The sequence below is a fragment of the Falco naumanni genome, chromosome 9 (genome assembly GCF_017639655.2).
Source record: "Falco naumanni isolate bFalNau1 chromosome 9, bFalNau1.pat, whole genome shotgun sequence".
In the NCBI taxonomy this organism is placed as follows: domain Eukaryota; kingdom Metazoa; phylum Chordata; class Aves; order Falconiformes; family Falconidae; genus Falco; species Falco naumanni.
In genome coordinates this window covers 17,009,532-17,030,660 of record NC_054062.1, presented here as the reverse complement: position 1 = coordinate 17,030,660, position 21,129 = coordinate 17,009,532, and the positions used below count along the sequence as shown (strand labels likewise).

Genomic DNA, 21,129 nt, shown 5'->3' with positions numbered 1-21,129 from the left:
CAGCTCCCTGACAGGAGGCTGTAGCGAGGTGGGGGTCGGTCTCTTCTCCCAGGTAACAAGTGACAGGACAAAAGGAAATGACCTCAAGTTATGCCAGGGGAGGTTTATATTGGATATTAGGAAAAAATTCTTCACTGAAAGGGTGGCCAAGCATTGAGACAGGCTGCCTAGGGAGGTGGTGGAATCACCATCCTCAGAGGTATTTAAAAAGCACTTAGATGCAGTGCTTAGCAACATGGTTTAGTGATGGACTTGGCAGTCTTGGGTTAACGGTTGGACTTCAGGATCTCAAAGGTGGTTTCCAATCTAAATGATCCTAGGATTCTATGATTCCTTTGGCATTGTACTTAACAGCTTGCCTGTCCGTTTGTTATTCAAATACAAAAAGTACTTTAAATATCATCTTTCAAAACATGTAGATGCCTGACATTACAGTTATGAAACTAAACGGAAGCAACATTCTGGCCCCAGAGTATCAGATTATACTCTTTTTATGATCTGAAAACCAGTTTAACTATGCATTTATAAATTAGTCATTTCTGAGAGACATAAGACCTTTACATACAATCTCCTGTTGTCAGTTAATGAACAGAAGCACATAATTGTTCTATACTTAGAAGATAAAGCAAAGCAACAGAGATGCAAGACAGTGTAATAATGCAGGCTAAATGAACATGCTTAACTTTCTCAGAATTTTTTTTCCTTAAAAGAAGAGTTCTGCAGATATTACAGTCAACAAACACTGCTAATAAATAATGCCTGCACAATCTCAGGAGGTGAAGAAAAAAGCCACATTATAAAAATAGTTATCATAAAAAGCGTAGGTAATGAAAAAACCCAGGTTTCCTAAAGTTTACAAATAGTTGCAAGAAAGTAATATTTTACAGCACAGACTGGTAACAGTCTCAAAAAAATCCAAATGAATATTTAACAAACGTAGGCAATATTTTGTTTAACAACTTTCGTGACAAATAATGTCTCTAATAAATTTGAATGGAATTTGCAGATCACAGTTTTATTTCTGAAAAACCGAAGTGAGCCTTTGAACAAAATATAAATGGCCCAATGGCACTGAAGCCAAACAAAGGGAGTCATCCAGTTCTGCTCAGCAGAGGAATCTGGGCTCTGTCCCACCAAGCTCTATAAAAGTGCGGTTTGGAAGAGGCTGCATGTGCAGTCTCTGATCTCAGAAATCACTCCTCTTGAGTGATTTCTCTCCCACATCTCTTGACTCTAACAGCACCTTAAAAAGTCCATTTTTATACTTAAAATTTGGGAGTTAACAGGACATTTTAATAAATAGTAAATATTTTCATTTCTGTTGTCCCTTATTCCCTTGGGGGTAAAATGTGTCAGCAGCTTTAGCTTTGCCAGAAGTACAGTTACATATTCAACTCATGGCAAAAATACTGAAAACAAAAGGCAGGAGACTGCATATATGTGTATATATACATTATATAAATTTATATTTAATTCAATTACAAGTTGACTCATCAAATGATTGAAGCTTTAGTAGTGGAACTGATAAGCAGCAGTTTATCTAAAGCTAGGTTATACCATATACCTGTATGAATGAAAGAGAATCTGCCAAAGCTTAATATACTTGAATCTGCAAATACCTTTCTCCTTTAGGATGAGTACCCAGCCCCATTTTTCAAATGAAAATCTTCCTATTAATAGAAATTGTTCTATACCAAGAAGTTATTAGGTTACTGTCAAGGTAGCTCCTTCAATGGATTTCCCAAAGGGTCAACAGGGTGACCTTGCAAAAGAGAGAACAGGAAAGAGTAGCAAAAGGTGGAAGGAGGAGAACACTTGGCCCAGATGCTCTAAAGTTCTCCAGCCTTTGTACACAGTACCATCGGAGACAGAGAGCGAGTGCAAGCAACATCTGGGTTGCCTTCTTCACCTCTAGCTTCCAGATGTTCTAATTTACTTACAGTTTATCTCAAATCCCAAGAAATTCTTTTTGTTTACAATGTTGTTATATGATTTTGTTCGTATCCAAAACACTCAAATACTCAGCAAAACTCACAAGATTAACAGAACAAAGTAAGCCTATTCACTGTTTTCTATACAGGTTCAGAATTTACATATGCCCTTGCTTACAACCACTAAGTGAATGCAGTTAGCTATAAAGGAGTTATCAAACATATTTTTAAATTTTGAGAGAGAAACAGCAGCAGCAAAGACAAAAAGCAAAAGAGCTTTCTACTCAGACATAGCTGACTTCCTGAAGGCTAAATACCTGCTTGCTGGCAGCCATGATTTCAAAACTAAAAATCCGCTTTGTATCAGGTGTCAGATGTTTCCCTTACTTACAATATTTCAGTACTGATGACTCATGTAGTTTTGATATATATAATGGCTTTCTTCAAACATGAGCTCCCAGAAAAATTATTCCTTAGGAAGCCCAACTTTTAATAAAGAAAATATCGATGCATGGGGGATAGAAAAGCTTGAAAATATAACCCAAGTGCAGAGCTCTAAAAATCCAGAGTGCAAGCAGAAAAAGCACACGAGAAAAAAAAATTAAAAAAAAACCCACACAAAAACAAAAAAACCAAAGTCATGATTTTATAGGGCTTCAGTCTATCAACAGAATGAAAGAGTTTGTCAGCATTTTCTAAGGCAAACATTGCCAGTCACAAGCCATCAGAGCAACCACCAGCCATTCCACAATGCTACCTGGTAACTCATTTTCCTCTTTGGGAGTTTATACCTTTGCTAGAACACGGAAACAGTGTTTTTCAGCTTGAATGCTCCCTGCAGTAGCTTATTCGAAAGGCCTATGTTAAACAGCAGCCAAACTTCTACAAACATCAACTAATATTGTATTTCGCAATGCTTTTTCTGTGAGTTCACGTATTTTTCAGGAAAAACAAAATGCTTCAAATTATATCACTAGAAAAGCAGCTAATCCTTCCCAGATCCAGCTACTACACATACCACATTGAAATGTTGTAGCTGACTAAGCCCATTATAAATTTAAAGCCTTGCTTTAAAAGGGGAAAGAGGTAAGACTGCATGGATAATTCTGAAGTGCTTTATAAATGCTGTTGAAACAGTAAACCCATTTTACGGATGAAGTACAGATGTTAGCTAAGTAGTGCATAGACATTCAAAGGCATCTTTTGTACAAGAGCTGGGAATTGAAATCAAGTCATCTAAGATGGCAGGGTTTTGCCCAGCTGCAACGTCTCCATTTTACAACATCCCTTCTTCTTGACTACTCACCTCTTGTGCAAATGACTCTGCTTTCTTCCGCAGGTTCTTTTCCAGTTCAAAGTTTACATGAAGCTCTTCATACTCCTCTACTGCCAGCACAGACACTGTTTATAGGAATAAAACAGTATCAGAAGTAAAAGTGGAATAGATCAAAAAAACTACTGCTTGATTTACCCAGATAAACTGTTATTCCCTAGTACCATGGATCCTTGAAAGAAGGTGCAACTTAGTTTTACATTTCTGCATACAGTCTGCTTTGCAATATTTGTCCTGTTTGCTCTAAACCACACTATACATATGCACAATTACTGATCTTCTGAATAGAGTAATACCCCTGCCATCAAGGCTAAAAATCTCCATTAACAGGCATTACGCAGCACAGATGGTATTTTGCCTCTTTGGGTATGAGCCTTGCTGAATCTATCAAACATTACTATGTTATTTTGGAGGCACCTGCATTTGCCTACTTGGTTTGAGTGAGGTTTGATTTGTCCTTTTACAACAACCATTTAAAGGAGCCTCAAGAAGATAGCAGTGCAATTTTGCACTGCCTGTGTTTAAACTGTGCTCACAAAAGCGAGGGTCATATGGGTGGCTAAAGCTAACCATGGGGCGTGCTCCCCCAAAACCATTCTGAGGCCTCAATCCAGGACAGCAAGGATCATTTGTCTCAGCAACCACCTTGATAAGGTTTAGCTCTTACAAGCTGAAGACTAGTTTGCAGGGTGATGACACTGGATTTCTTAACAGTCGTACACAAGTTCCTTGCTTTTTTGGAGATGAACCTAACAGTTTTTAAAGCTATGTACAGTAAGTGGTACTTTAAACAGTGAGATACACATCCCAGCTCACCTGACTCTCAAAATGTTTACTAAAAAAAAAAAAATAAACCACACACCAAATTAACAATCAACCCCCACACTTAGATTTAAGATAAATCTGACTATCTGTCAACTCTGACTGAAATGTATTTGATTACATGGCTCCAAGACAGTGACACATAGACACACAGTAGGTATTGAATAGATACTTTGGTAGCTCATTTCAAGTATACAAACAAAAAAATCTTGCTTTATGTTGCCAGGGCACTAGGACCTAGCCTGGCATAACTCCTCCTTCCTGGAAAGCAGGCAAATGTGAAACAAGGGGTTGTTCCTTTGTTTATCTTTAGAACACAGAAAACATTTCAGAAACTTTTCATCTGTCACACTATCCCTGCAAAACCTTCTTCAAGGTGATCTGTCAACCTATCTGAATGTTGGTGTTTTAAGACTCTTCAAGTACTGCCTATCACAGGCTTAAGCCACGCAGACACATGAAAGAGGTAAGAGATGAACACTTGGTGGAAGCTTACAGGATATGCCCTACTGCACCTTGCCAGACCCGTCGGCTTCCACTTCAGGAAAATGTGAAACAGCCAAGGAGACTTTCAACCAAACAATTTTTAATTTTACAAGGCTAAATAAGCAACAAGAGAAAAGGGCACAGTACTCCAAGGCATAAAGTCTTTCCTCTTCCGTCTAAATTTCTTTTGGGTCAACTATTTTTCATGTGGAAGCACTCACCTTCATTAAGCAAAAGGTTTCTTTTCTGAGCCATATGTCTTTTCAGATCTTCCTTGCCCTAATTTTACCACTCACTACGTTCCAGGAAAGGAAAGTCCCTGCTTTCCTTCCATAACTTGCAAATCCTATTTATCTCATTCCCAGCATTCTTGCCTTTTTCTCACCATCCTCTGATCATACAAGTTGCTCCCAAGTCTTTAGATATTCAAAATTATTAGCTGTGTCCCACCTAAAAGGAAAGCTGATGTAATAATTTAGGAAAACAGAAGATTAAGGTTCAAGTTCCATCTCTGTGAAGGACTACCTTCCTGCCCTAGTTTGCCACTTGGGCCACAGAGCAAAAAAAAATTCCTATTCTCACATATAATCTGTTGTTTATACCACCACATTTTGCTGAAGTTGAGATAGTCTAGAATAGTCCATGTGTTCATGCAGCGCCTGCAGCAATGAGGCAGAGTGTCAGATCTGGACCACAGTTGCTCTTCTGTAACCTACTCTTAGTACTACAACATAAAAGCTCTGAAGCTTCTGCAAAGCATGTAGCAAACTGTTAGAGAACCTGCTGAGACCACACACCTCTGTTACATTTCTCCAACAATTTTTGCTGCTTAGTAACTTCTGTTGTCAAAACAGCCTTTTCTTCTTTTACTTTATTCACCTAGAAAAGTATAAAGAACAAATTAAAAAGAAGAGTATTTTAGTTAGTAGTACAAGGCATAGAGCACATACATAATTGCAAGCAATATTTTGCTTTCAGTAATGCTGTTTCTTGAGTTTGGCTCAGTGTTAGGGTTTCCAGCAGGGTGGAAAGCATTTTTACCCCAACTCGGAGACCTCAGAGCATATGTCACAGAAGGGTTATGAAGTAATCCTCCCATGGCCCATTTGCATGGCACGTACCAGTCACAGCTGCAAATATAACACCCTTGGAACATTTCAGGATCAGGTGCCACAGCACCTGGTTGAAAAGTTACTAGCTTGCCCTTGACTGCTTGCATTTCAATATAGTTAGGCTGCTGTTTTGGTTTTTTTCCTGGGCTCTGTTTATTGTCCAAGAGCTGTCAGCTGTGTCTTTCTGAATCCAAGTGTTGCATAGACAGGAAGAGCCACTAAGTCCTGATTTGCATCAGTACATGGCTTATCCAGTTTTAAAGCAGGAATGAAACTCTGCTGGCTCCAAAAGCCAATTTGCTGGTCTAATTACCATGACAGGGCACTGCCAATGGCTAAACTCAAGGATATGCTCAATGAAGTAGCACCAGTGATTAAACTGGACATTCTCCAAAAGTATTTCTTGCACATCTACAGGTTTCAGGAAATCCAAGAACCCCGCAGGCTGTGATGGGTGAAGGGCTGTCAGGAAGGGGGAGACGAGAGTTATAATACGGGCATTAAAACAGATCATTAAAAGTCATTGTGCCAGCCACAGCAGCTGACTGGACTGTGACACAGAAGGCCCCTTACAGGTGTATGCCCTAAGTGGTCTATCATATGGGAAGGCTGGCAGGACTTGCGATTAGATAGTATTCAATTAACTTCACAACTAAGCATTTTTAGCAAAATTAGACACAAAAAGTACTGACTACACGCTAACGTGGTCTCCCCTTCCATGGTACAATACATACTTCTTCAATTACTTCTACAAGTTTGCACCTCAGGTTTTCCAGTTCAATGGCTAAGGTCTTCTTTTCCTCATGAACAGATACGATTTGATCTCGCAGCTCTATGGTTTGAGGAAGGAAATGAAAAATATATTTTATTCTTGGAAGAAAACAACAAAGGAAACGTGATACCAATGCAAGTACAATCAAGTACGAAACACCTTAACTGCATACAAAGCATTAATTGTATTCAAGGCACATCCTCAATAATTCAGGAACTTCATGTAAGTGTCAAGTAACAGATCTATAACTGGGCCACAGTTTCAGATTTACTCTGTTGAGGCAGGCTGCCCTGTTCAGTACTGCTGTCTTTATTTGCATTCTGAATGATTCATTTCCTGCTATAACAGGGCCAATCCTGCCACCACAGAGCGTCCTCAGTCCTACCCAGGGGACTGTCACATCACAGAGATGCTGGTACGGAGGCAGCAGAAAGCATTTTTTAATAGGTGTCCTTTAAAACAAATTAATGCAGTTCAATTATTTTTGGATCATGAATTCTCATCACAAGGGAAATAAACAAAACAACAGGCCGTTAATACTTGGGAGGTTTTCACCAAATAAATTGTCCTGAATAGCTGCCAATTTATAGGCTTTGTAATGTTATGTGAACAGAGTCACAATATAACCTTTACTGATGAAAGAGTTAATGCTTGTAATTTTCCCCTCAGAAGTTTTGTTCCTTAATTATCAAAATATGAAATAAATGAAATTCACAATGGAATAAAACATTTGATTATAATCACTTCTTAACAGGAGATCAGTTTGCATACATAATATATCAAGGTTTAGGTTAACATAAAACCACCACAAAAATATAAATTTATTTTTATGTATTAGCTTTCAGCAAGTGCTCTCATTCCCCACCCGCTTCCAGTATTTCATAGCACCGCTGCTTGTTAAGTATCAGCCACGAGTTGAGAAAATTGTTGCTATTCAATTGCAGATGATGATGACGATATCATTCTGTTTGGTCTCACATCTTAAAAATGTTGATTCTACCCCAGCATCCCCTTCTCAATTCAGAGGCCTTAGATTTATTTTCCTCCAAATTAAAGGCACACATATTCTAAAGTAAATAGAGAGACCTGTTTTCCCAGAACATTCTTGAACCAAATCGTCTCTTTTATGGATTTGCGCTTTCCAGTGAAATTAATGGGGAAAAAAAGTCTCACTGAAATTTATGCTAGTAATTCAGGTCTTACAATATGTATATCAACCTCATTATCCAGAGAAGAAAGCAAATCCATATATCTAAATCTTTATAAATGTGTTCAGTAAATGTTTCTTTGCAGATACAGGTGTGCACTGAACTGCTCAACTAACACAGTTGAGTTTTCAGTTCTTGTTACATCCAAAAGGACAACTAAAAAGGAAAAGAAAACCCAAAACCTATAAATTAATTTCAGGTACTGCTCTGAGACCACCCTACGCTTCCATTAGGAACTACAGCTGTACTATCACCTTCCCCTAATGTATGAGAAAAAAAAGGAGGAGGAAGGTCTGGGAGAGACAAAATTTTAACCCTTTAATAAACAAGACAGTGTTAATCACAGATCCTCAGACTATACCACCATATTTGTATATCCTTACAGAAAATGGTGGGATGGAAGGAATCATTCCAAGAAACATCCAATATTTTGTTGAATGGTAAGAAAGCTAAAAGACTTCCAAGATCCTCAACACAAAACACAAATATTTGAAATCATAAACATGCACAGAAGAGCAAATTTCACCTGAGGCAACACCACAAAGCATTAAAAAGAATTTTGAATAATACACCTCTTTCATTGCATATGATCTTTCACTTAGGAGGTAATCCAAGATGTAACTTCAGATTCTTCAGTGAAGACGAACACCATGCAGCTTTGGCTTAGGCTTGGGACACAGTCCTAACATATACCTTTTGGTATTGTCAGATCACTCTGCTACCATACACATACACATTTCTCTACAGGCACAGGGATGGAATATCTTCTATAGCAAATGGGATGCCAATGGTTTTTAGAATACTCAGCACTTGTAAAGGTAAGGTCATTAACATTTAATAGTAAGGCCAGAGAGAGGCACAGAAGCCAGGAGTTCTAAATCCTTTACAAAATGCCACATTGTTCTTTAGTGAATTTTTCATCAAGAAAGAAAGCATGTACATCAGAGGCTTTCTAAAATACTTCTCTACTTTGACCCTGCCACCCTCCTAACCACGTTCTCCTCTGATCCGTAGCCAGAGTCTTTGCTCTCTTTAAATGTATCCTTGATATCTTTCTCCAATAACAGACAGGAGGAACTCCAGAATCTTATTTCCAATTCAGACGGGTTGTTGGTGTGGATCACACCATTGCACTGCCTCCTCCTGCATCTATAGGATTGAAAACTGCTTGCTATAGAAGGGTACTATGGCATGTTATTTCTTGGGCTGGATTTCTGTAAAGCATTTTTACAACACTCATTCTCTTTTCTCAGTGATATTTTGTATTCTCGCTTCATTTTGAGGTTGCTCCATTCAAGAAAAACAATTAACAAGGTTACACTGAAAATTCAGGAAAGCTGTACTTGCAACATCATTTGCTATATTACTATCAGAAAAAAGTGAAGGCTGTTTGGTTTTTTGTTTGTTTGTTGGGTGTGGGGTTTTGGCTGGTTTTAAGTGAGCCACTTAGTCTCCCTCTGTCACCAAAAGCAGAATGTCGGCATTCCCCTTTTCTGGATACTATGATATAATAACATACAGAATCATAATGACTTAATCAGAATTAGACAAGAAAGGAAGGCAGATTTTGGATTACAGAAATAAAATTTGACTTTCAAAAAAGACCCAGAAATTTCCTAATAAAGCAGCTATATCTTATCTGTGTATTCCCATGTTACCAAGTTTTGCTGGTTTACCCAGTACAACAGTCCTTTTTTAAGTTGCTTGTTTGGCAACAGCTCCGTAACATGAATGAAGTTTGTGCATATAAAGGTACATAATGGAAACAGAAATGGAGAGTCCTGTTACACCAGCTTTGAAATACTGACATTGCAGTTGGAGCAATACCAAGGTGACCTTATCCTTCTGCTCAACTTTTACTTTGTTAAGGATTTGAGGAAGTACTTCTTTTACCGACTCAGTAACATCGAGCTCTCTTAGCTGTGTAGATCTCATTTTCCTATTGCATTATTACTTTGCAGGCTGTATATCTACCATATACATTACACAGTATCACAACAAGGCTACCGTGTTCTTAGTCTTTTCTGGAAATCCTTTGATGACCCATCTGACTCGGTCTCGTGCTTCTGAGAGTGATCTCTGGTCCAAACCAATACTGCCATTCTTCAGACAGCTTCTGCTTTGTATGGTGGTGCAGGCTCAACAACACTCACCTTTTATTTGCTGCTGACAATGCAGAGAATTGCAGGATCCAGAGTTAGCTTCTGTATCTGTGGATGAATCATCCTCATCAATGTTAATCTCTTCAGTGATAATTTCTGGGCCCAGTTTTGCCATATAAAGCATACTAATTCTTTTCAAGGTCTTATTTTCTTTGTTCAGCTGAAAGTTAAGAAGCACAAACAGTAATAAGCTAGTCAGTCTTCAAGCTGCTGTGCAAGAAAATAGAAGTCAACTGTATTTTTTTTCCTCCTTTATCATTAAAAGATCTATCAAATGAAGAAGACAAAGTAACATTTGATTAAATGGTCCATTCAACATTAAAAGATGTGAAGATGGGAAACTTGTCCACTTTCTCCCCTGAGGAGGCTTGAATTCAACATGATGCTTCATCCATGCCCTTCTTTCCTCTCTGGTACTTCTGATTAATAAATACCCTGTGTAGGTTCAAATGAAATCAAATCAACTATCAAGCTTACTTAATGCTACGAATTCTTTGTGATAGGTGCTTCAGCTCCTTACCCTTACGCATGCATTAGCATCAACAGGAGACCTAACTAAATGACCTGAAGAAGGGCTTGTGTTCCTGAAAGCTCCTGTGGTTTTGCCAGCTCTATCAACTGGTCAAATAAAAGCTCTTACCTTCTCATATGCCCTTCCTTTACTTATAAACTACCAACACCACAACTACTATGTTCCCAGTCATGACAGAATTACCTCAAAATTCTTCTGAATTATTTTCAATTCTCAGGAATTATTAGTGGAGTCAACATATGTAAGATGAAAGCTGTATCATAAACCAATTCTTTATGGGTCAAACCACAAGTCAGAAACCACTCTGAGTTGGATGCTTAAACACATGACTCATTGGTGGATGATACAGAAGAGGTTCTACAAGGCATCTCCATCTTGATCAAAGTGCCAGCAAAAACTGAACAGGGATTACTGCAAATGTTTCACTCTCACCATTTCTTTCACTGTCCTGCATCTAGACAGCCCATGCCAGCAGCTGTCAGCAAGCTCAGCACAGTCTCAGCAGTATTCAGGCATACGTTGAGGTCACTGTCCACCCACCAGCCAAGCATTCCCTGTATTCAGGTCTAAGAATGAGACTCAATTTTCTAGTAATGATGTACAACATGTTGAAGTCAACATGCACTTCAGAAGTCCAATTTTTACCTTCAAATAAAACATATACTGTGCAGTTAAGCTGACCCTGAATTTTTACCCAAGCAATCATCTTTGATCCCCCTTTTCCTCAGCCCCCCAGCTACAGGAGATTTACTTGAGAACTGCTTCATCTCATTCCCAAAGAATGAAACTGAGCAAGCGGGAAAGGTGGTGTGAGAAACCTTACATGGTCAGCTCACAGCAACAAAAAAATCAGCTTTGGCAAAGCAGCCCCATGGGATAAACCTATCCTTTGAACTGCTCCTCTACATGCATTACAGGAAAAGTGCAGGAAAGAAGAAAAGTTGCATAAATGCGTTCATTTTCTTACTTATATGCTGATTGTCTATCTTATGAATTCTAATACAGTGCCATTATGCAAACAATTAAGTAAATACCTCCAGAAAGTACATTGCTAATGCATCTAAATTAAAGTGATTTCTTGCTGGTGTGATTTTTGCCATATCTAAGGATGTACTTTGGGCAGGGGATGGGAGGGAGGGGTGGGGGGACAGAAAAAAAAAAAAAGGCAGTCAGCATTGCTAATGAAATTTGGTTCAAAATTGCTGTAATCCATTTTCTGATGAAGTGGCTCAGATGCATTTTACACAACCAAAAATATATAAGGGAGATAAAAACATTCTTTAATAATAATGCACTTCTGATGAGATGGAATATAGAAAATTACACACTTGCTAAATTCATCAGACTAGGCGCAATCAACAGAGCAGCGGAGGTCACCTTTCCCCTGCCCTTGCTTTGCTTTCATAAACAATCACCTGAAATGTAATGCAGTGGTTGACTTTTTCCATTTCATTTAGACACTGAAATGCTCATTATTGTTTTATATCTCACACAGGACAGTTCTAAAACTTGTTTTCCATTTAACCTAAATGCATATAAAAACTAGATATCAAGATGCTGATCCACAGCTTAGTCTTCCAAAATAGAAACTAAATTAAAATGGCAGGAGTTGTATTTTGCATCTTGCATATGGCTTATAGTTTTTGCTACTTCAAAACAATTTCACAGATCCACAAGATTATACCAAACACATACCTGGGACATGCATACAATCTCAAGTTAAAAAAAAAAAAAAAAAAAAAAAAGAAATTGGATGAAATAGAATCACCATAATTCTTCTCACCTTAGAAGCCAAAGCTTCAGCACTTTCACGGCACGTCTTCTCAATTTCAAGATGGTTCTGAATACAGTTTACTTCCTCAATAACCATGTGAGAAACTAGGGGAAGAGTTTAGTCATTATTTTCCTGAATTTGACACGCGCATTTGACACATGCATCCCATGATGAGAAATATTACACCTTTTCCTGTTAACTTTCATGTAAGCGTTTCAAATACAGAGAAGTACATACTTAGCTAATCTCCATGGATAGGAACGGTTTTGAACATTGACTATTTGGTTCATTGCTTTAAGCAAATCTTTCAAGCCATGTCTGCAGCACCAGAGGGGGAACTGGAGAATTGAGCATAAACTTATGGAAGTAGAAAGCCAGCAGAAGCCTACTTGACCACCATCATTCATCATCTTTACTTCATTACCACTTAAGGAATCACAGTGAGAACATTAGGATTGTCCCTTAAGATTGACATTCTTCTGAAAACTTGCTATGGATGCCATTTTCAGAAGATTAGAACCTCAGAATTTTTAAACAGCAAGATTAACTGGACAGCAAGTTGCCCGTGAGCCAGCAGTGGCCCTGTGGCCAAGGAGGCCAGTGGGACCCTGGGGGGCATGAGGAAGAACATGGCCAGCAGGTGGAGGGAGGTGATCCTCCCCCTCTGCTCTGCCCTGCTGAGGCCGCCCCTGGAGTGCCATGGCCGGTGCTGGGCTCCCCAGTTCGGGAGAGACGGGGAACTGCTGGGGAGGGGCCAGCGGAGGGTACCAAGATGGGGAGGGGACTGGAGCATCCCCCGTATGAGGAAAGGCTGAGGGGCTGGGGCTGCTTAGCCTGGAGAAGAGAAGGCTGAGGGGAGCTCGTCGATGCCTACAAACATCTCAAGGGCGAGTGCCAAGAGGACGGGGCCAGGCTCCTTTCAGTGGTGCCCAGTGACAGGACAAGGGGCAACGGGCACAAACTGCCGCACAAGAAGTTCTTTCTGAACATGAGGAAGAACTTATTTACCTGGAGCATGACAGAGCACCGGCACAGGCTGCCCAAAGAGACTGTGGAGTCTCCTTCTCTGGAGACATTCAAAATCTGCCTGGATGCAATTCTGTGCAACCTGCTCTAGAGGAACCTGCTTTAGCAGTGGGTTGGGCTAGACAACCTCCACAGGTCCCTTCCAACCCTGACCATTCTGTGAACTCAGGTATGTTATGAAGTTTATTTTCATCTTCCAGTCTTCAGGTTTATACAGTATTTTAAGTACCAACACACTTGCTGACCACACTGTACAAGAACAGCTGCAGGATGGACATACAGCACAGGTCTGGGGCAAGTTTGCCAGGAAATGGAGAAAGGAGTTAAGTGACTGAAGCCTCCATATTCACTGTGTCTCCTACAGCGCATGAAGTCAAATCATTACCACAGCACAGTTCCTTCACCTTGTTCTGCCCATCAGCTCTGAAGCCACCTGCAGTAGTACATCCTGATGGAGGCAGTCCTGATGGAAACTCAACACTGCTTGCACTGCCTGATTTCTGACAGCCTCAGCTGAAAAACTCAAGATCTGTATTACTATATGGCTGTAGTGTCTGAACTGTTTCTTGTTTGAAGTCTTTCTGTGCTTGAGAGTGCCCTAAAACAAGCACCTTGGTCTCAAAACCCACCTTCACAGTCCTCAATAAAGATTCAGGCCCCAGCATTACACACACAAACTTCCATGAGACCAGGGCCAAGAGCAAGCTGCCTGACTGTGTCTGAAATCACGGCTGTGCTACTACATTTGATGTCACATTTGTCCTTATCACTTATAGGATCCCTATTACCACAGTGGGTACACACCACTGTGTCAAAGATACACAATATTCTTAGAGTGACCAAAAAGTTATGGAACAAATCTTATTTGTAACATAGGATACCAATGCAAGTTAGAGGAAAGTTAAAAGCATAGATACATTTTGGCTTGCCATTCCCCTGAATTTCCAGCAGTACTGCAGGTACTTCAATATACTAGTGTTGAAGGCTGTCTTCTAAGTAACAAGCTTCCAGTCACACGGGGGATCTGGAGCAAAGCAGAAAACCCAACAACAGTTTCCCATTTCTCAGGCTAGCACCTTGCTCACTGATGCAGCTCCTCCTTGGCTCCTGGCACCTTTATCCATCCTAAGCAGCAGCCTGGACCCTAATTCTGCAAGTCATTTTATGGGGCAGATTCCTTCTCAGCCCACTGTCAGGATTTCAATGTGCAGAAAGGACTACTTGCAGCTGAACAATACTTTGGAGCAGGAGCAAGGCTAAAAGAAGATCGTGTAAATATGGAGGACTTCTTCCAGTATCTCCTTTCATTTTCGTAAGAACAAGCTTTAAAACCTAGAGATTTTACACCACTGCTTAGAAAATACCACTCGGCCTCTTTCAAGACTTTTGCCTAAATACTGAAGAGACTTAAGTCCTCTTTGATATCCAGAGGTCATCCTAATTACTAGAAAAATAGGACTTAGGATAGGAAAAAGAAGGCCATTAACAAGTATTATTTATGCAGCTTTATAGATACTTAGTCAATATTGACTAATGTCATTAATAACATACATAACAAGAAATACATTGGAGTTTGTTGCCAAATGTGTAGCTGCATGTAAGAAACAAGTCTGAGAAAATATGAGCAGACAAAGAAAAAAAATCAGGGCAGAGTATTGGGAAATGTTGGTCCAAAAACCATTGACGTGAAGTCTTCTAACAGCAGAGCAACCACACCTCTTTCTTTGGTTGTCTTTTTGTTTCCATTTTTTCTGACTTTGGAGAAACTACCTGCTCCACGTGTGCTGTACCAGCTGCTATATTTAATTTGAGAGAGGAAGCTTCAGGTAGTACACATCTATACCTCTTCTGGTGTTATTTTGCCTAGCTTTGGGAATTTGGAGCAATGAAATGCAGGATGAGGGAGCAGTGGAAATACAGAGCAGCTTCCCTTTTACAGACAGGAACCTAATGGCCTCAAGCAAGGCTAAAGTTAGGAAACAAGGATCGGGCTCACATGGCAGAACTGGGGATTACTCTTGGTTCATTTAAACTTAATTAACCTGCAATTATGATTAACTCGGGGGAAAAAATCTTTCCAAATTAAATACAAAAAAAATGTATTATTTCCTAAGTCTGTCCAAAGTTCTTATTATGTCAATATTAATATTCATAAAGCAGCACTAAGTGGCCTGAAACATCTCTAACCTTGACAGTTTTTTTCAGGGGTAATAATAATCCGCAGCAAATGCAGGCCAACCAAAAACCACTTAACTAATTAGTAGTTGCAGTCACCGAGAAAACATGAATCAACACTGTTATTACAAGTGGCACATTTGAGTGGCATCTAATTATGACTTGATGAGCACGATACTTGCATTATCAACATTACTACTGCATCCCATCAGGGACTAAAAGCGGCTGATGGCATTGACTGCGAGAAACTCCCACTCAATGGTACTGCAGCACCCAACAATCTCCTTGGCAGGGGCACCCTCACTAAATGACATGTTAAGCATAATTACTGGTAGACATTGTAAATAAACAGGATTGGAAGTGAAAATTGTACCAAGTACATAAGACACAATCTGACACATTGGAAGTGGCAGCCTTAATTGAGAGTTTCTTTGACTGCTCAAGATCATTTCAACTGCATTTCTCGGAGGACAGTGATTATAACTGTGGAGACAGACGGCATAATGGTATCAGCACTGCTGACAGAGCAGTGAATTAAATTGTATCTGCTGTTGTGTGAAAGCCTTGATGAGAGGTACAGATCCTTAGTGGTCTTATCATTATAACACAATGGTCATGTTGTCATCAACCTTGCTGGCTCCAATTGAAAAGAAATGATTGTGTGTTGAAGCTTTCCCCCCCACCACCACCTTCTATCTCTTGTGCTCAATAGAACCAATTTTCAGAGAGCTATGAAATCACGCAATAGGGCCTAAAATGCAGCTGCTTGGCATACAAACGGGGCCCCATTAAACTGGAATCACACACAATATGTGTTTATGCCAGGAGAACAAATAGAAGCTGAGTACAGGCCAAGTTTATTCACAGACACAAAGCCAATGTAGCTCTTCATCAATATAATTGCCTTTTATATTGTCGTTTAAATAATGGGCTCTATTATTGCCTTAAAATCCTAATATTCCTGGCATTTTATCACTATGTTTACAAGGTATGTCCTTTAAAAATGTGAAAGGAAGATAAAAGAAACCTATAAAATTTTACAACATCAAATATTACTTCAAATTTTAAGTCTTAACTACTTGACATTTTTTGCCACACTCTGGTATTCCTCGTATCATAACAAAAACAAAACAGGCTGCAGTTTTTTCCAGAGGAATTAGACTTCTAAGAAAACATTCTTACCTCACAGAACAGTTATCTAAGATCATTTAAGGCAGTAGGTGTTTGATTTTTAAATTATTTTCCATAATTGTGTCATATGAACAATTATAAAATAGAAGTGAGCAAATTCCTCTATTATACAGTCAAACAGAAGTATAGACAGTGTGATTTCCTCCTGCATTAACTTCATCCACATTTCTGATGCTTCGTTGTGCAGTTCACCATACTGGCATAAACCAGACATAACAGACCACAATCCTATTGTAACTGTCTCTTCTAAGGAGCTATTCCACTAGGATACTTCCACTCCCATTAGATGTGCTTTGTTGCTTCCAGACACCACACAGTTTCAATAGAACCATTACCATAAAAGTGTAAAACTGAATATTGACATTCTCACAGCCCAAACAAGATATACTTTGCTCTAAAAATTATCAACAGACAGCAGCTCATCCTAAAAACCTTTACTGGTGTGTTTATGCTTAAAGTAATTTTACTTCTTCACAAAAAAATTACCATTATTATTACTAGCAATGTCAGCAAAAGGGTTAAATCCCACTCAAACCAAGCATATATCATTCCAAAAGTCACTTGCAGAATCCAGGTGAGACAGAGCTGCATTTGTATTTTCACCACTTTGCACCTTAAGAATGGCTACCTGTGTCAGAGCATATAAAAGCCATGACAGCAGTTAGTCTGACAATGGTCAGTCTCACCAGATTAGCTCCTTAAAACAAGGTTTTGAAGGAGAAACAGCAAGTGGGCCTGAATCTCAGTCTTAACATTGTTGCAGAGTATGCAGAGCTATGTTCATAACTCTCTATACCAAAAACAAAAAAAAAACCACACTAATATTAACAGCTTACTTTTCTGAAACTCCTCCAGTTTTTTGACAGCCTCATCTCGTTCTTGCTTGATTTTGTCACACTGTAGAAAAGAAAATTGAAATGAAATACTGATCCCAGTTATTTAATTAGCAGTCAGTCACAACATGCAAAATCAACAAAGATCAACTGCCAGCACAATAACGCACGGAAGCTTATCAAGGCATCGTTTCTTTTTGCTCTCAGTCGTGTAAGATCGATGAAAACTATGCATAAAAAATTCATTACCCAGCGCATTTCCTAACCAAACTAGCAAGTTCTACTTGATTTTAGGTTCCAATTCAGAGCTACTCTGAAAACATTTTAGAAAAGATACATTATCCTAAACTGATTTAAGTCATCCATGTTCCACACAACAGTAAAAGCAACACTTTGCATGTCAAGAATCTCCTTTTTATCTCTAGTTTAACACAAATAGACTTGGGAAAGAGGCCTACATTTCTATACCTACCATGTGCAAGGAAAACCTCAAAGCCAATAAACAGGGACATGCTGTTCAGTTTCATAACATCATGATAAAAGCTTCAGCCTTAAAGAGAGGAGGACACTCATTTTCACACTTTGAGGATTTCCCATCAACCCAATTTTAATAATTTTGGGGTTAATGCTAACACTGCATAGGGCTACAATCACTGATCTTTTGATGGAAAAGTTTCTTCAAAGAGAAAGAATAAAACAGATGTTACATAGACTTGTCTAAGAAACCCCTTTCTATAAGCAAATGAAAGGACTCAAAGAAATGAGTAAAATTCACAAGAGAGACAGTCAGTGATTAACCACACTGTGAAAACCACATGACCCGGGGGGGAAGTATGACTGGCACACAACAGGTCTTACACTCACAGTGTACCAGACATCCTTCCTCACATGCGGCTGTGTATGTTCACAGTAATAAATCAACGCCAAGACCATGAGTTAACTTCTGGAAGAGATCTGTGTGACTGAGCTCCTTACAGTGTAACTGCAATTACAAGGATACTGACCATTGGAACAGAACTGGAGGAAAAAAAAAAACCTGAAATGATTTTGCCCGATTTTCAGTTTTTCCACATGAGGACTCACTTTGAGTTAGCTGGGAAAGGAGCCTGCTGTTTAGTAACAAGAAGCGGGAGAGCCCGATTCAAAGGCAGCCAAATTCAAGAGAGCCCTTCTGTCAGCTCCGGAGGACCCTGGATGAGGCCCAAAGAAGGATCTGTTCTTGGGCAAGGAGAGGATGCCATTGGTGTCACCTCAGGGGCAGCCTTCATGCAGGTTTTGGAAGCTGCTGCTGATGGCTATGAGCGGGAGCAAAAGCAGCTGCACTCAACAAGCAACCTCTCTTCTCGTGGCACTTGGGGTGATGAGGCAAGGGACAGCGGCTGAGTAGTGGGGACAGGTCAGTCACCAGCTGCTGTAAAGGTCTGTGAAAAAAGGCAGAGCTGCAGAAGGAGCAAGACATGCTGAGCAAGCAGCACAGGACAAAGACTCACCATTTCATCTGGCCCTGTTAACAAAGAAGCTGTTTAGAGAATCTTGCATAGGAGAGGCGGGGAAGGGAAATCTGTGCATGAATCTTGCTGCTTGCCGCCCTCCCTCTCAATTTTCTCAGCAAAAATTTGTGTTACCTTACTGGCAGAAGTGCAGTCTAAGAACAACAGCAGTAAAAGACGCAGAAGAATTTCCGATCGTTCGTGCAAGAGTGCAGCTCCACTGCAAAAGGGGGATCAGCGTGAGCTGCTGCCTCTTTGTATTTTACAAGAGAGACACTGTAATCACAGTGGCATACTTCACCCACAGATTTTTCTGCACTCTGCAAGCTTTCAGCCCACTGCACATTAAGTGAGCAAGCCGTTTTAATGCTCAGTTTAAAAACCAGGAAGATTAATATTTTAAGGATCTGATCTGTTGCCTGTGGAAGTCACCAAGACACTTTTGTACTGATGAAAACCTTGATGTAGAAGATGTGGTACACTCCCTATCCCAGTGATGGGAAAAACTCCTTTTGAAATCCTCCAGCAACATGCTCTAAGGCGTAACAGCTTTCCCTGTGCAGCAAAAGGGGAAGTGAAATGACCTATTCCACTTCACCTTGAGTGCTGTTTGCACAGAGAGCTCCATTTGGACCACGGCAAGCTGACTATTCTGATAGCTACGCATGTTTCTCTGCACAATCAGGGTCTGTAGGTTTGGGTCTCTGCTGAGCAATTCCTGCTCCCAGTTGCAGTTTCCTCAATATTTTCCTTTTGCTGCTACTGTGCTTCAGAATGAAAAAACAGGAAAAAAAGGAAAGCAGGAGATTGTTGCCCTTGCTGAAATGATCAATGGAAAGCACTTTGCCTTTTGTCTTGCAATCAGACCCGTGCAAGCAGAGCTGTTGCAAGTCCTACCAAAAAAAATAGTTTATCTCAAATTTAGCTAAGGATTAGAAAAAGCTGAGATTGTCTTAAATGTTTCAGACTGGAAAGTTATACAAACAAAATATTCCTGTAAAGTAATGAAGTTTCATAATAAAAAACACTGTCATCCCTTAAAATACATTGAACACACCTTTAAAACAGGGAAGTTTAAAAATATCAAAATTTAGAAGTGTTAGCTGCTCTCAAAAAGCTGAACAGAAGCCTTCAAAATTCACAACCACCTCACTTTTCAAAAAGGCAATTTCAGGCAGATATGGTAGAATTCTTAGTTGACAGGAATATCAATAACGTTAAATGTTAAAAGCTAAATAAATACCATAACAACACTATAAAAATCTACTATTCACTTTTCACATTCAAGCACGTGCAACTGTTGAGGAGAAACAGCTTTCAAGTATTCAATAAGTCTTCCCTTGTCAGTATTAACAGATAGCTCCATACGCAAGTACCCTCAAATAAAAAAAAAAAAGTCAATGATACCTGCATTGTTGGTCAATTTTATGGTCTTAACTTTATTTTGTTAAGAGTTCCAGCTTCTCTTCAGGAGAAAATAAGCATTTATACTATCTAATATTTATAGCACCATTATCCCAATAAAAAACTGAAGGTAACAGACAACATTCCCGTTCCAGTCCTGAACTAGTGATAGGACTCAACAATAATTACTTGGCAATAAACAGGTATTGCATCTGTATTTTTAGAAACAAATTAAGAGCTCAGTTTCCAAAATTCATTTTGTGAATAACTCCTTACTTTGCAGAAGCAAGTTCAGGAGCTTTGCCAATCCCACTCAATTTCAGATTTTTGCCTTCTAGGTACACAAGATAAGAGGAAACACTTTCATTTCTAGCACAGGGAATTGATACGCTGACTACTTACAAGTAAACCACATACACATCAAAGGCTGATGTTCAAACCAAGACTGCATATATAGCAAGGTGAACAGCAGTGCATAAATTTGGCGTGTACTTGGAGCTAGCACAGTACCAGGATAGTACCATGCCATCAAGGGAACCTGACAATACAACAGGATGTTGGAAGTCAATGCACACAACCACCTGGCAGCCCGTGGATACATTCTCTGTACACCCGCTCCCACCAGCCTGATGACTCTTTGCCACTAATTCCAGGGAGGCCTGGGTTTCTTGTCTATTCTCTTTTAATAGGCTTCATTTTTGCCAACTATTTTGCACATAAGCTCCTACTGACTTCAGTAGAAAGCCTTCAAATGGCAAAAAACAAGAAAGAGATTGTTCAGTTCAGAAATTAAGATGCAAGAAGTTCACGTACTAGCCATATAGTCAATTAAGCCATTGCTAAGCAACACAAGATACATTCTTTCCCATTTACACAGA

The 21,129-nt window shown here is 39.5% G+C and overlaps 1 protein-coding gene across 2 annotated transcripts in view; it reads right to left on the bottom strand.

The window, feature by feature from the left end:
* The window catches only part of SHTN1 (shootin 1), a 70,413-nt gene that overhangs the window by 35,512 nt on the left and 13,772 nt on the right, over nucleotides 1–21,129 (bottom strand). For both annotated transcript variants that reach the window (XM_040606061.1, XM_040606060.1), the window contains exons 3-8: nucleotides 17,361–17,421; nucleotides 12,142–12,236; nucleotides 9,818–9,986; nucleotides 6,419–6,516; nucleotides 5,370–5,451; nucleotides 3,238–3,332 (exon numbers count right to left, since the gene is read on the bottom strand). In XM_040606061.1, coding sequence (XP_040461995.1) covers nucleotides 3,238–3,332; nucleotides 5,370–5,451; nucleotides 6,419–6,516; nucleotides 9,818–9,986; nucleotides 12,142–12,236; nucleotides 17,361–17,421 — 600 coding nt within the window. The remainder of the gene's footprint in view (nucleotides 1–3,237; nucleotides 3,333–5,369; nucleotides 5,452–6,418; nucleotides 6,517–9,817; nucleotides 9,987–12,141; nucleotides 12,237–17,360; nucleotides 17,422–21,129) is intronic.